This window comes from Rhinatrema bivittatum, chromosome 2 (genome assembly GCF_901001135.1).
Source record: "Rhinatrema bivittatum chromosome 2, aRhiBiv1.1, whole genome shotgun sequence".
NCBI lineage: Eukaryota > Metazoa > Chordata > Amphibia > Gymnophiona > Rhinatrematidae > Rhinatrema > Rhinatrema bivittatum.
The window spans coordinates 181,228,045-181,239,731 of record NC_042616.1 but is presented as its reverse complement, the minus strand read 5'-3'; the positions used below and the strand labels follow the sequence as shown (position 1 = coordinate 181,239,731).

Here is an 11,687-nt window from a genome sequence, read left to right as displayed (position 1 = left end):
CTTTAATCTACCTTAAGGGGGATGTGTAACAACCTGAAAAGTACAAAAATATATATTTTTATCCTCCATTTAGACCTGTCAAGTAGTCTCAAATTTCTCATATCCAATTGTCCAAAAAATTTAAAAAAGGAGAAAAGTAAATTTTAAAAGCAATGAAACAGAGAAAAACTGAAAAACCTTAACAACCCAAACTCTTATTACTGATTGCAAGGGATAATGTCACAATCGGTACACATTACAATAATTCAAGTTTGCTGCAACAAATAGAATAATTTTTTTTAGTTTTAAGAGGACGTAAAGCTAAAAGCATCAATGGTACAAATGTTGGTTGTAGCATGCTACAGAAGGAAAGAATGTATTAACTCTTGGAAGGACAGAGAATATGCACAAGCTTCCTCTTCCTCTACTGATTCACGTTATGGTAGCACTGATTAATTAAACAGGAAGGCTGCCATTTTCATTCCTGTTTGGAGGTAGAAAGTTGATTTAAACAATCATAGTAATTACTTTGAAATTCATATATGCACTTTTCACATTAAAAGGTTATCCTTTATTTTTTAGTAGAAACTTCAGTTTTATTGAAAGGAAGTTGTTTTTGGTTTAAGAATGTGCAACTGTAGCTGAGCATCTTGTCATGTTGATTTCAAATATCATTTATATACTTGTAACAAAAACAATACCATAGATCAGTGAAACAATAATAGAAAGTGAAATTCTCTCTCTATTTTTTTTCTGTTTATTACATTTTCTGTTTTCTTTTATGGGCATTCATATTTGTGGTCCACCACATGTGAGATAATTAGCCCTTTATATTGCTGCTGTCATATAATCATAGCCCAAACATTTATAACTTTTTATTTGCATATATCCAAGAGGAACAAGTCTGCTACTACTTTTTCGATTAATGCAGCAGGAAACAAGCTTAAGTCTTCCCACCAATCTTCAAAGCATAAAATATACCAGTGCTTTAAAGAAAAAAAACCCTTTTCATTTTAAAGTTCATTCTTAGATTATAATACGATTATGCAGTTGCTGAAAATTTCAGAAAAGCACAAAGGAACTTATTTTGAATGAGCTAAAATGGCAGTACTTTGTGTAGAAATTTATCTCCCAAATTCCTGAAACAGCTGTGTTCAGCATCTCAACTCCTCCTTCTAGTGCTCCCAAAATGAATCTGCTGCACATTTCTCTCTCTGCAAGGAACACGCTCAAAATACATCCTTTGCACATCATTTACCACCATGAGAAATTGATTCAGAGCTCAACATGATAAATCTACACAAAAATAGTAAAATTTCTAGATGAAACAAGGTCTTCATCTCATCACGGATTTCCTATCATGTGGTATCTCCTTAACCAAAGAACTGGTCCCCTCATCTAAGTTTCTTATTTTTATTTAATAACTGTCTTAAATGAGAAAACCAGTTCATTGGATAAGAAGATATCACATGCTAGGGAATTCACATCATCATAAACCTATATTAGGGCCTGAGAGGAAGACCTAATTTCATTTAGAAAGGGGTCGACTTTATAAACTGGCGTGCGTGCTACCCAGCGCGCACACATGGACACCCGATTTTATAACGTGCGCGCATATTATAAAATCGGGGGGGCGGCGCACGCAAGGGGTGCACATTAGTGCACCCCTTGCGTGCGCCGCCCCCCATGGCCTTTCCCCGTTCCCACCCAGGCCGCTCAATTTAGGATCGGCCTGGGAGGGATATTCCCTACCCCCAATCTATCCTTCCTACCCTTTCCCCTAACCCTATCCTAACCCCCCCCCCCAAAGTTGTCTCATCTGTTGCACCTGCTCGAAGCAGGTGCAGGTTGTGTGTGCCAGCAGCCCGCTGGCACACACAACCTGCACCTGCTCGAAGCAGGTGCAGGTTGTGTGTGCCGGCAGCCCGCTGGCACACACAACCTGCACCTGCTTCGAAGCAGGTGCAGGTTGTGTGTGCCGGCAGCCCGCTGGCACACGATCCTCCTACACAGCAGCAAATGGCCGTTGAGCTGGGGGCCTCTAGCCCCGCCCCTTTCTCGAAGCCCTGGGACTTACACGCATGTGGCTGGGCCTTTTAAAATCCAACCCAAATTTTACTTCTTTATGATGGGTACAGATTTATTATTTGGAGCTCTGAATCAAGATCTATTGGAGGAAAATGATCATGGACCAGAGGACGGCATGGATTCACCACGGAAAGGTTCTGTCAGACCTGGGAATTTCAATGTAATAATAATCAGTGAAAAAATTGACACTTCCATTGATTTCTCTCTGGTGTTATAATAAAGCAAATTTTTCTGTTTTTTGGGGTTTTTTTTTTATTATAACATTGAAATACCCAGGGTGGGGGGTGAGGGGAACTGAAAATTAAGGTTTCTACCTATAGGGGCTGATTTTAAAAGCCTTACGCGTATAGGGGGGGTTACACGGGCCGGGCCTATTTTATTTTATTTATTTATTTATTTTGTAAAGACACGTCTAAGTCCCGGGGCTTTACTAAAGGGGCAGTCCGGGGGCGGGGCCAGAGGCTCCCGAACAGCGGCCATTTGCCGCTGTGCCAGGGATCGTGTGCCGGCAGTTGGCTGGCTGAAGTAACTTTTGGAATAAAAGAAAAAAGAATAAAAAGATAGGGGGAAAGGGCTGGGGAGGTAGGGGAAGGGAAGGTGGGGTGGAGGGTAGGGAACGGGGGAAGGCAGCGTGGGCTTGGCGCATACAAGGTGTACAATTGTGCACCCCCTTGCGCGTGCCAACCCCCGATTTTATAACATGCGAGCGCCTGCGTGCACATGTTATAAAATTGGGTGTACATGTGTGCGCACCAGGTAGCACACGCACATGTATGCCCGCGCACTTCTATTAAAATCTACGCCATAATGAATAGGCATGAGATAGATTTGCATACAATGGAGGCAATGTATGCAAATCTCTCTCATTCATATTCATTGTGGATATTCTGAAAACCAGGCCTGTTTGTGGCTCTCTAGGACCAGAGTTGCCCACCCCTGATAAATGATAAAGGGATTTGTCACTTCTCATTATTTGTTTCACTAATCCACAGTCCTTTTTATTAATTTTGAGGTGGATAATTAGGCTGTTTCTTTTAAGTTGTATTTTTATTCTGAGCCACACATGAAAAACATGCCACTTTTGAAAATTATTACACTCTTAGTCTAGCCATGGGTTTTCCCGAGCAAACATTGATCATTAAACTCTGACACTACCAGGGTACCTCCTGAGCAAGATGGATTTGAATCCATCAAGTGAGATGAAGCTCACATTTTAAATGCAAAGAAAATTCTAAATGGTTTTATTCAACTAATCCACTTCAAAAAGTCCAAAATCTTCCAGTTTACATAATATATAAAAAAAATACTTCCCTTTTCTATCATCACTTAGAGCATGATTCATTAAAGTTCATTCCCACAGACATAAAATGTGAAAAAATACTTAGTAAATCAGGTTCCTTAATGCATTTTAGAACTGTTTTCCCCCTAATAATTTTTTTTCCTTTGAATATAGTTTAGACAACACTTAATTGTAATGACCTATTATTGCTACAATAAATCAATTACTGTAAAAAAAGAATGCAATTTTATACACCATAACTTTGTCAAAGTGAATCACTGCAGCAGGCAAGGGTGAAAATATATTTAGAAAAGCTAGGTGCCAGTCAAAAATGTTTAGGAGCAAGGGAAAAATTTCCTTACTATCTTCTTGTTTTTTGACTCTGTTATTTGGCTTTTTTCCTTATTTCATGCTTTGTTAGTTTAGTATTTTAAATTAGTGTTTGCTTTTCTGAATTTTAGCAAACAAGTGACTGGCTCCTGGCAGGCGGTCTCATTTGGCTACAACATCCTAAAAATCAGCAGATGGGACTCACACTGTTTCTAGTCCTACATGTTATACAAATATGCCACCAGACTGATATGGTTTATTTTGCTCTGAGAAAACTAATGGAAAAGGTAGAACTGAGTCAAGTTTAGTCTTACCATTCAGATCAAACCAGCAGGTATAAAGCATTCTCAGAACAAAGTAAACCTCTGCTGATCGTGTTTTGTAATCAAGGCTCTTGAGCGCCAGTATTTCATCTCAATATCTGAACACTAGGTGGAAATAAACACAAAACAAAATATGTTTGTTCCAGCCCACTACCTGCTAGGGGAATACACAACTAATAGATCATATAAATATTGTCTTCATACATATTCTAGCTCACAAGAATTTTTAAAACCCTTAAATTTGTAATCATACGAGAAAAGAAAAATTGATAGCATTTGATTCAGTATTTTATACTATAAAATGAAAAATTTGAATGTGAGCATTTTTTAATTTTAGATGCTTTTTCAGTGTACAACTACAATCTTTTTTGATGTTTAGATAATGAAGGGGTTTCAAGCAATAGGTTTTGAATCTTCATCTGCTGGTGCTGCTGCATCGTTCGTTTTTTGGTGGCCAATATTCTTCGAGGAGTCTGGGTTGTATCTGTGTCTATATCCATAAGGACGAAGATGATAAACCAAATACTCTAGCTCATACATTAACAAGTCATCGACATAGTGGAAAGAAACTGCCATATCTGAACAGCATTCAGGACCCTAAAAGAAAACAAACCACAAGCAGTCTTATGGACTAAATAAGATCTTTTCAAAATTTTCTGTGCAAAATTAATATTCTTGTTCAACAGTCAATTGCTCTTAAGTTCAAAAAATTTTAAATGTAAATATAAATCCAAAAGTTCTGATAGAATTTGGTCAACCATGGCCTAAAGCAATACTGAATGTTAATCCTTATTGCCACAAATTAAAACTAATTCGTTATTCAATTTCATTGTTAAAAAAAAGATGCGTATCCCATGTATGTATGTAAAATCTCTCCCTTTTCTGAAACTGCTGAGAACTGTCCAAGCAGTGATAATACTGACTTATCTTATGAGAGGTGATAAAAATTCAGAATAGTAATGCCTGAAAACTATGCTGTTAACAAAAAGATATACACAAATAACCTACTTCAGAATGTTTAAAATCTTAAAAACCTTCTCTTAGGATTTCCTAATTTTATCACTCAAGGGTGCTTCACATGCATTTATTTTATTTATAAAAATCATATTCTCCGTCTTCCAAAATAATTTGTCTAGCACGGATTACAAAAAATATACAACCATAATAAAACAAAGACATAAAAATACATACATACAAAGAATGAATTGTCCATTAGAGCATACATTCAATTTAAAAGCTTCGGTTAAAATAAAACAAATAAATAAATAAAAAATACTTTCACCTTTTGAGATTCCTATTTTATACACAGCCAACACACATGTACATTCATTGTGCTTGCAAAACTATATTTTTTGGGTGTTATAGAAAAGCCCTTGATTTCGAAAAAACAAAACAAGGGGAAAAAAGTCAGCATGATTAGCTTCTCATAAATCTGGTCTCATTTGATATAATTTATTAAACATGTTTCTCTTTGTGTCTTATGTGTGGACTTATTTCATGCTTTTCTATAATAGTACCCAAAGTGTGTTACAGCACAAAAACATATAAAAACACAGCAAATAAAGAATTCAGTATAATATAAGAAACATCATACAGTTAATATAAAGTATAAATGGCAAAAACACAAAAAAACTTCACCAAACACCTACCTCCTGAGAAAATATCCTATCTCTCCAGAAGGACAACCAATGGGGGCCCCTTTGCTGGTGACCTGCCAGCAGCAGCTCCTCACCCCTCCACCCTGGCAGTGGGCTTTGACTCAAGTCAGCCCAGGATGTTGTCAATAGGAAAATGTGGGGACCACAGAATATGGCACAAAGCACAGTGTGGTCTCACCATAAAGCGATATAGAGGCATTATGACATTTTCTAGGACAGCAGGATGTTAGTTCTCACATGTGGATGATATCATCCAATGGAGCCTGGCATGGAAAATCTTTGTCAAATTTTCTAGAAGCTTTGACCAGCAGACTGAGCATGCCCAGCTTGCAGTTATCTGCACGTCCACGTGAGGTCCCCCTTCAGTCTCACAACAGAAAAAAATACGAGTGAAAAAATAAAACCACAAACCGGAGGAGAACCTATCTCCGTGGAGAGGAAGGCGGGATTCCTGAGGACTAACACCCTGCTGTCCTAGGAGAACACCTGCCATAGCCTGCACAGAGTGAGCTTTTACTCTGCTGGCTAGTGGAAGGCCCACATGCGCATAGCAAAAGGCAATGCAATCCGCAAGCCAGTTCGACAAGGCCTGCTTACCCACTGCCACCCCTAGCCTGTTGGAATCCAAGGACATGAAGAGCTGGTTGGACTGTCTGTGGCCGGCGGTGCAATCCAGATAGAAAGCCAAGGCTCTTTTACAGTCCAAGTTGTGAAGAGCCCGTTCCCCTGGGTGGGAATGGGGCCTCGTAAAGAAGGTGGGCAAAACGATGGACTGATCAAAATGAAAATCAGTTACGCTCTTGGGTAGAAACTTCGGATGTGTACGCAAAACCACATGATCGTGAAAGGACTTCGTGTATGGTGCATACATAACCAGAGCCTGAAGCTCACTGACCCTACGAGCCAAAGTAATAGTCACCAGGAATATGACTTTCCAGGTGAGGAACCTCAGGACGCAGGATTGTAGCAGCTCAAAGGGAGGTCGCATGAGCCATGCCAGGACCACATTGAGGTCCCAGGATGCAACTGGAGCCCGAAGAGAGGGCTTCAATTAGAGTAGGCCCCACATGAAATGGCTCACTAAAGGCTGGACTGAAACGGGCATGCCGGCAACACCGACATTTGCTCAGCAGCACATGGTTCGGAGGGAGGTATCTTCAAAGGATACTAATGAATCATTAGAGTTAGGGCATCCCAACAGAGAGATTCCAACAATAAGGAAAGTAGTCCAAGTGCCCAAAACTAAAAACTCACCTGAGCTAAAAGATTCCATTGTATCCCTGTCAACTGAAAAGCAGAATGTTAATACCAAAAAAAAATATTAATACAAACAAAAACTTTTAAATGTTTGTATGCTAATGCCAGAAGTCTAAGAAGTAAGGTGGGAGAATTAGAGTGTATAGCAGTGAATGATGACAGACTTAATTGATAATGCTATACCAGGGTACAAATTAAATCGCAATGACAGAGAGGAGCATTTTGGTGGTGGGGTGGTGCTTTATGTCCGGGTTGGCATAGAATCCAACAGGATAAAGATCCTGCATGAGACTAAATGCACAATCAAATCTTTTTGGGTTGAAATCCCTTATGTTTTGGGGAAGAGTATAATGATAGGAGTATATAACCGTCTACCTGGCCAAGATGGTGAGATGGACAGTGAAATGCTAAGAGAAATTAGGGAAGCTAACCAAATTGGTAGTGCAGTAATAATGGGAGATTTAAATTACCCCAGTAATGACTGGGTAAATGAAACATCAGGACAGGCTAGAGAAATAAAGTTCCTGGATGGAATAAATAACAGTTTTATGGAGCAATTGTTTCAAGAACAGACGAGAGAGGGAGCAATTTTAGATCTGGTTCTCAGTGGAGCACAGGATTTGCTGAAAGATGTAATGGTGGAGGGGCCGCTTGGCAATAGTGATCATAAAATGATCAAATTTGAATTAATGACTTGAAGGAGGAAAGTAAGTTAATCCACAGTTCTAGCACTAAACTTTCAAAAGGAAAACTTTAATAAAATGAAAAAAAATAGTTAAAAAAAAAAAGAAAGGTGCGGTTACAAAGGTAAAAAGTGTGCAACAGGTATGGGCATTGTTAAAAAATACCATCCTAGAAGCACAGTCCAGATGTATTCCATACATTAAGAAAGGTAAAGGTAAGGTCAAACGATTGCCAGCATGGCTAAAAAGTGAAGTGAAAGACTATTTTAGCCAAAAGATCTTCATTCAAAAATTGTTAGAAAGATCCATCAGAAGAAAACAGGATAAAGTATAACCACTGGCAAGATAAATATAAGATATTAATAAGACAGGCTAAGAGAGAATTTGAAAAGAAGTTGACCATTGAGGCAAAAACTCACAATACAAACTTTTTAAAATATATCCGAAGCAGAAAGCCTGTGAGGGAATCAGTTGGACTGTTAGATGATCGAGGGGTTAAAGGGGCACTTAGGGAAGAGAAGGCCATTGAGGAAAGATTAAACTATTTCTTTGCTTCCGTGTTTACCGAAGAGGATGTTGGCGAGATACCTGTTCCAGAGATGATTTCAAGGGTAATGTTTCAGATGAACTGAACCAAAACACGGTGAACCTGGAAGATGTGGTAGGCCAGATTGACAAACTGAAGAGTAGTAAATCACCTAGACCAGATGGTTTAGACCCTAGGGTTCTGAAAGAACTAAAAAAAATGAAATTTCAGACCTATTTCAATTAATTTGTAACCTATCATTAAACTCATCGGTTGTACCTGAAGATTGCAAGATGGCCAATGTAACCCCAACTTCCTGGCTTGACTTCAGTGCCAGGAAAACTTGTGGAAACTGTTATGAAGAATAAAATCACAAAACATTTAGATAGACATGGTTTAATGGGACACAGCCAGCATGGATTTACCCAAGGGAAGTCTTGCCTCACAAATCTCCTACATTTTTTTGAAGGGGTGAATAAACATGTGGACAAAGGTAAACCAGTAGATGTGGTGAATTTGGATTTTCAGAAGGCGTTCGACAAAGTCCCACATGAGAGGCTTCTAAGAAATCTAAAAAGTCATGGGATAGGAGGTGACTTCCTTTTGTGGACTGCAAGCTGGTTAAGACAGGAAACAGAGAGTAGGATTAAATGGTTAGTTTTCACAGAGGAAAAAGGTAAACAGTGGAGTCCCTCAGGGATCTGTACTTGGACCAGTGCTTTTTAATATATTTATAAATGATCTGTGAGGTGATCAAGTTTACGAATGACACAAAATTATACAGAGTAGTTAAATCTCAAGTGGATTGTGTAAATTGCAGGAAGACCTTGCAAGACTGGAAGACTGGGCTTCCAAATGGCAGATGAAATTTAACATGGACAAGTGCAAAGTGATGCATATAGGGAAAAATAACCCTTGCTGTAGTTGAACAATGTTAGGTTCTATCTTAGAAGTTACCACCCGAAATTCTGAGGAGATCCAAGATGGCGTACTAGCGTTTCGGCTTTGAGTGTCTTTCCTATCTTTTTGTGTTTTTCTTTAGAATGCCTCATTCTGCATGCTAGCGGAGAGTGAGAGAACGTGTAGGCTCAGCTGCTCTCCCTTTTCCCCCCTGCTTGGTCCAATGGACGCTCATGTCCGACAGGGAGCTTTAACTCTGGGAGTTAGCTCGCTGGAGGGGACTCGGGGGGAAATCGGGCCTGATCCCTTCCCTGAGTTGTTGGCATTTCTGTCCCCGGAGGAGCAGACAGCCCTGTTAATCAAGCTGCGGCATGCTCACATCTCCTGCGATTAGATTGGGAGTTGACCAAGGATATAGCCGGTAACCAGTCTTGCTCTGAGCCCGAAGGACTGGAGGAAAGTGTCTGTGCTACAGAAGATCATTGATGGTGCAGGGGAAGCTGCTGGTAGCGCTGCTTTTCAACAAACTGGAGAAAGCCGAGCTGATCTTCCTCAACTCCATCTTGTTGAACTGGTAAGGCCCTCAATGTTTAACTTGGAGGTCATCTGGGAAGCAATTCAAGCCCTGAACTTCAATGTTATTGCCCAGGTAAACCCTCTTAAGAATGCTAAAGATCTGGATCTTTGATTAAAAAATGTGGAGAGTCCAGAGAGAACAAGGAACTTTCTGATTCCCTTAAAGTTAAAATTGAGAGTTCTTCAGCCTTACAACAGGCATTAAGTAAAGAAAATCAGATTCTTCAATATAAATTAGGAAATATGGAAACCAGATAAGGGGAAGAAATCTTCAATGTATCAATTTTCCAAAAGTTCTGCATTTCCCACCTAAGGATATATGGAAAAGGTACTTACTGGAGATACTTAAGATCCCTGAACAGGCTCGTCCCTTAATCTCAAGAAAGGTTCTCCCGATAAAGATAAAATGCAAGTTCTCTCAACTAGAGAAACTTCTAAACTGGATATTACTGCAATATTGGAAACACCCAAAGAAAATTTGGCTACACCAGCTACTTTGTTTCCTTTTTGCTTTAGTCTGATAGAGATTGGATTCTTAAGAAATACTTTAAACATCGAAATCTAAAGTATACATTTTTCCAGTTCTTGCCAGGTCAACACAGAAGAGGAGGTGTCAATCTCTGCTAATGAAGCCTAAATTTTAGAGCTTGGTGCATTTTTCCTGCTTAAATTCCTGTGTAAATGTATGGTTAAGATTTCTGAGGTTTCTTATGTTTTTTTTACCAACCTTCTCAATTAACAGCTTTTTTGTCTAACAAATTAGGAGGATATCTTAGTTCCTCACTAATCTCTGCTTGTTGAGTATATATTCCAGTAACTTGTCCTCTCATATTTTGTTAAGCTACCCTATTTGAGCTAACTTTTCTTAGTTGTTGGATTTGACATAAATTTCTCTTGGTCAGTGTTCTTGGATATATTGTGGACTTGAGATGCATGTGACATTTATAATAATTTTTTTTATATAATTTTTTTCTGTAATGTAATTTTCCTTTGTTATATGCATTACCTTTCAAGTTAAATTCTTGGAATTGTAATTTTGAAAATTCATAAATAAAAAAAAAAAAGTTACCACCCAGAAAAGAGATCTAGGCTTCATAGTGGATAATACATTGAAATTGTCAGTTTGGTGTACTGTGGCAAACAAAAAAGTAAACAGAATGGTAAGAAAAACGACGGATGTCATAATGCCTCTGTATCACTCCATGGTGAGACCACATCTTAAATACTGTGTGCAATTCTGGTTATCACATCTCAAAAAAGATATAGTTGCACTGGAGAAAGTGTGTGTGTGTGTGTGGGGGGGGGGTGTGGTGTGGTGTGGGGTGTGTGTGGGGTGGTGTGGGGTGTGTGTGGGGTGGGGTGGGGTGTGTGTGGGGTGGGGTGGGGTGTGGGGTGGGGTGTGGTGTGTGTGTGTGGTGGGGGCCAAAATAAGGATCATGGAATGGCTGCCTTATGAGGAAAGGCTAAGAAAGTTAGGGCTGTTCAGTTTGGAGAAGAGACTACTGAGGGGGGTTATGATAGAGGTCTACAAAATCATGAAAGGACTTGAACAAGTTAATGTAAATCGATTGTTTATTCTGTCAGATAATAGAAGGACTAGGTGACACTTCTTGAAGTTAGCAAATAGCTCATTTAAAACAAATCCAAGAAAATTCTTTTTCACTCGGTGCATAGTTAAGCTCTGGAATTCATTGCCAGAGGATGCGGTTAAAGCAGTTAGTATAAGTGGGTTTAAAAAAAGGTTTGGATAAGTTCCTAGAGGAAAAATCCATAAACTGCTATTAATTAATAAGCAATAGTACTTTGAGATGTATTTAATGTTTGGGTACTTGCCAGGTACTTGTGACTTGGATTGGCCACTGTTGGAAACAGGATACTGGGCTTGATCGACCCTTGGTCTGACCTAGTATGGCATATCTTATGTTCTTTAACACCACTGCTTAGTTTTCTTTTGGACATGTTCCTTTGTTTTCTCTGAATAAATATTGAACTAGTTTATCTCTGGGAGAAAACAAAGGGCTCTATTTGATTTTTGTTTGGAGAACGATCCCTTCCATTGAGTTTTCCCGACTGTCTTTCCTATTTTAG

The 11,687-nt window shown here is 39.1% G+C and overlaps 1 protein-coding gene across 2 annotated transcripts in view; it reads right to left on the bottom strand.

Annotated features, from left to right (window-relative positions):
- Positions 1–4,269: 4,269 nt before the first annotated feature.
- Positions 4,270–11,687, bottom strand: part of C1GALT1 (core 1 synthase, glycoprotein-N-acetylgalactosamine 3-beta-galactosyltransferase 1) — a 157,963-nt gene continuing 150,545 nt past the window's right edge. For both annotated transcript variants that reach the window (XM_029588940.1, XM_029588941.1), the window contains exon 5: positions 4,270–4,596. In XM_029588940.1, coding sequence (XP_029444800.1) covers positions 4,393–4,596 — 204 coding nt within the window. In that variant the 3' untranslated portion in view covers positions 4,270–4,392. The remainder of the gene's footprint in view (positions 4,597–11,687) is intronic.